Raw genomic sequence first — 3,028 nt, forward strand, 5'->3', positions numbered from 1 at the left:
AATACCAAACGATTAAGCTCTCAAACTTTTACCTACCCCACTCAAGAGATCTTCTATCCCCCCCCCCACCCCCCCCCCCCCCAAAACCCAAAATCCAGTAGTACCAAATAAGGGCCAAAAATGTGAAAAAGTCCCTTTGAACCAGGGACAAAATAGATATGAGAAAAAATTGAACTGAGAGTTTAATACAGCTTCCGCCTACCACCTAAACAGCTGCAATGATAACAAAACAACTCAATTCAAAAAAAAAAGAAGAAGAAGGAACCAAGTCCTTTTTTCTACAGATTTACTTCTGTACACAGAAGTACAGGAAAAAAATATGAGCATTTTTCACAACACGCTAGATGCTAACTCACTTCCTCACCATTCAAAACTTATTAACCATTCCCATATATGAATCCAATAATCAAGCGTTACAGTTAATTCTACTTCCTTGTTTTTGCAGTCTGTAACTTCAGACATTCCAATAATGTAAAATTAACACACTTATCTAAACCAACAGTAAGTCAAAAGACTTGGTATAAATTTCTTGTATCCTAAGATATACTCTATGTTGTATGTAAGGGATGAAGATATAATAATATCATGATCTCTGAGCTGACTGGTTTAAGGGTTGTTATATCTATGGATAATGCATCAACAGTATGCACAAGTCTTCAGGGAGAAAAGAGAAAAGAAAACTTATATGGTTACATTGTCACATAACCTTCTCTTGCGTGTTCATCCAAAATCCATGATGTGTTAACATGTTGGGGAGAAAAACATATTACTTGGAGCACCATTTTTTAAGCAAAACTTGGTAAACCGGCTAGGATAAGCCCCTAACCTTTGCATTTTCTCGCAGTCATACAAAGCAAGCCTGGAATAACGACTATGTGATCAAGCATCAAACTCAAAATTTCAATTTATAATGTTATGGAAAAGGGTAGTAGCTGCTAAGTATGGAGTTTTAAACAATGGATGGTTTTCGAGTGAATAAGCCATATTGAAGGGGAATCTTTTTAGGGGAGGGACTGGAACTAGATGCCTTAGTTATACTGTTCGTAAGAAGCATAATGTATTCTTGGGATGATGACACCAGAAACATACTCAGCGATGCTTTTTTTAACGAGAGGAAATTTTTTATTCAAATAATACCAAGAGGTACTATACTGTACAATAAATCCCAATATATATAAATAACGGTATAGTACTCCACACTCAGAGATATGGGACATTCTGCATTATGGTGGATGATGGAGAGGCTATGGTAGCAAGCAGTTATATCAGAAGGGCTGACCAGCGATCTTCCTTTTTTTTTTTTTTTTAATAAAGTGATGTGACCAGGGGATCATGTGCAATATAAACTTCAAGAAGGGCATACAGAAGTTGGAGTGTGATAGAAGTTCTTCCAAAAAATCCTTGATTTCTTGGGAGGGTGATGGGAGACGCAATGATTTGGAGCGGGTGATGGAGACAACATTACCATGTTAACAAACTTATTTCACTTTCTGAATAGGATTTATGTATTATACAATGATAGTGTAATTAATTTTTTACGCCACCAATGTAATTTAACCTATTACAGCAAGTTGCTTATCATTTAGTATAGGTTACCAATAAATGCTAAAGTAGTAGTATTAAATAGAGTTACCTCTAAGGCTACAATTACCTTTTAAGAGACCGATTATATAAAAAAAAATTTACGCCATCAGTGCAAACAACTTCAACTCTTCCTAATAAAAAGAAAGTAAATTATCTGCAAAGCCAAAAGCTTTAAGAACTTTATACCTGCTTTTGCTTAGGAGATTTCGATTTGGAACTCCAATTGATAGGTCGCGATATTTCCACTACCTCCGCATCAATTGAACTCGCACCTGGAAACACTCTTTTCCTGTGCATCAATAATACTATCTCAAGCCACATATCCCCAAATACTTAAAAAATTTAAAAAAAAAAAACCAAGAAACAAGAAAATGATCAAATGGTCTATCTTTCTTTCTTTTCTTTCTATTGAAACTAGGAAATCCTAAGGGCCAGCGGAACACATGGTTCGAAACGGGGTGAGATAACAAGGCCGCCCCTCTACCCTTCTCCACTTCAACCACTTACCTATCACTTACGTGGTAAATATTAGGCTTTTGTCTGCGATTGAGTTCGAAACATCAAGCTTTGCGTTCTTACCACTAGACCAAAGCTCTGGGTCTGCTTTACTTCAATAACATCAAAATTATAGACACCCAAATACTTTAAAAAAAGTTCATCAATTTGGGGTCGTATTTTACACTTTTTCTCTGAAATGAACACAATCAAGAATCACAACCCCCTACCCACCACCACCACCAAATACTTTTTTTGAGGAATAATATAAAAACAAAAAATACAAGAAAAGAGAATGATCAACTGGGTGTGTCTGTGTTTGTGCTTACAGGGAATTGCGAGTGACATATTGAGCACGCGGTGTGGGCGTCTCCATCGGTCTCCGATTGTGTGTGTAGGTGAATTGGTCAAATCGGCGATTAGGGCTAAACTCCACAGTTTCTCATCATCTTGTTATTATTATACATGCAAAATCGACTGTCTATGTAATGTTCCGTCTCCACCGGGGATTCTATATTTAACATAATACTGTGTGTGTGTGTGTGAGAGAGAGAGAGAGAGAGAGAGAGAGAGAGAGACAGAGTTTTGTTCCAAAAGGAGTCTATCTAGCTTCCCGACTCGCTCTTCCCGCGCCTAGTTAAATAGGTAGTACAAGCCGCCGCCCCCCCCACCCCGACCCCCCAACCCCACCCCAAAAAAAAAAACACACACACACACCCCACCCCACGCAATTGGGTGTTAATAGTCCATTGGTATCAAATCAAATTAACTTATAATTAAGTGATTTACACCTTGTTTGGATGATTGTTACATATTGTATCGTATTGTTATTTTAAATACAATATTTATTTTTATTGTTACTTAAATTTTATTGTATTGTATCATTAGTTTCGTCGTTACATAACGACGAAATATGCCATTTTAAGTAACGACCAATTTAATGTTGTCG

At 37.0% G+C, this 3,028-nt stretch overlaps 1 protein-coding gene across 1 annotated transcript in view; it reads right to left on the reverse strand.

Moving 5' to 3' along the window:
• Positions 1 to 2,685, reverse strand: part of LOC109230736 (probable ubiquitin-conjugating enzyme E2 26) — a 6,725-nt gene extending 4,040 nt beyond the window's left edge. The window contains exons 1-2 of the mRNA XM_019396146.1: positions 2,409 to 2,685; positions 1,771 to 1,873 (exon numbers count right to left, since the gene is read on the reverse strand). Coding sequence (XP_019251691.1) covers positions 1,771 to 1,873; positions 2,409 to 2,455 — 150 coding nt within the window. The 5' untranslated portion in view covers positions 2,456 to 2,685. The remainder of the gene's footprint in view (positions 1 to 1,770; positions 1,874 to 2,408) is intronic.

Source organism: Nicotiana attenuata, chromosome 8, assembly GCF_001879085.1.
Source record: "Nicotiana attenuata strain UT chromosome 8, NIATTr2, whole genome shotgun sequence".
Taxonomy (NCBI): Eukaryota; Viridiplantae; Streptophyta; class Magnoliopsida; order Solanales; family Solanaceae; genus Nicotiana; species Nicotiana attenuata.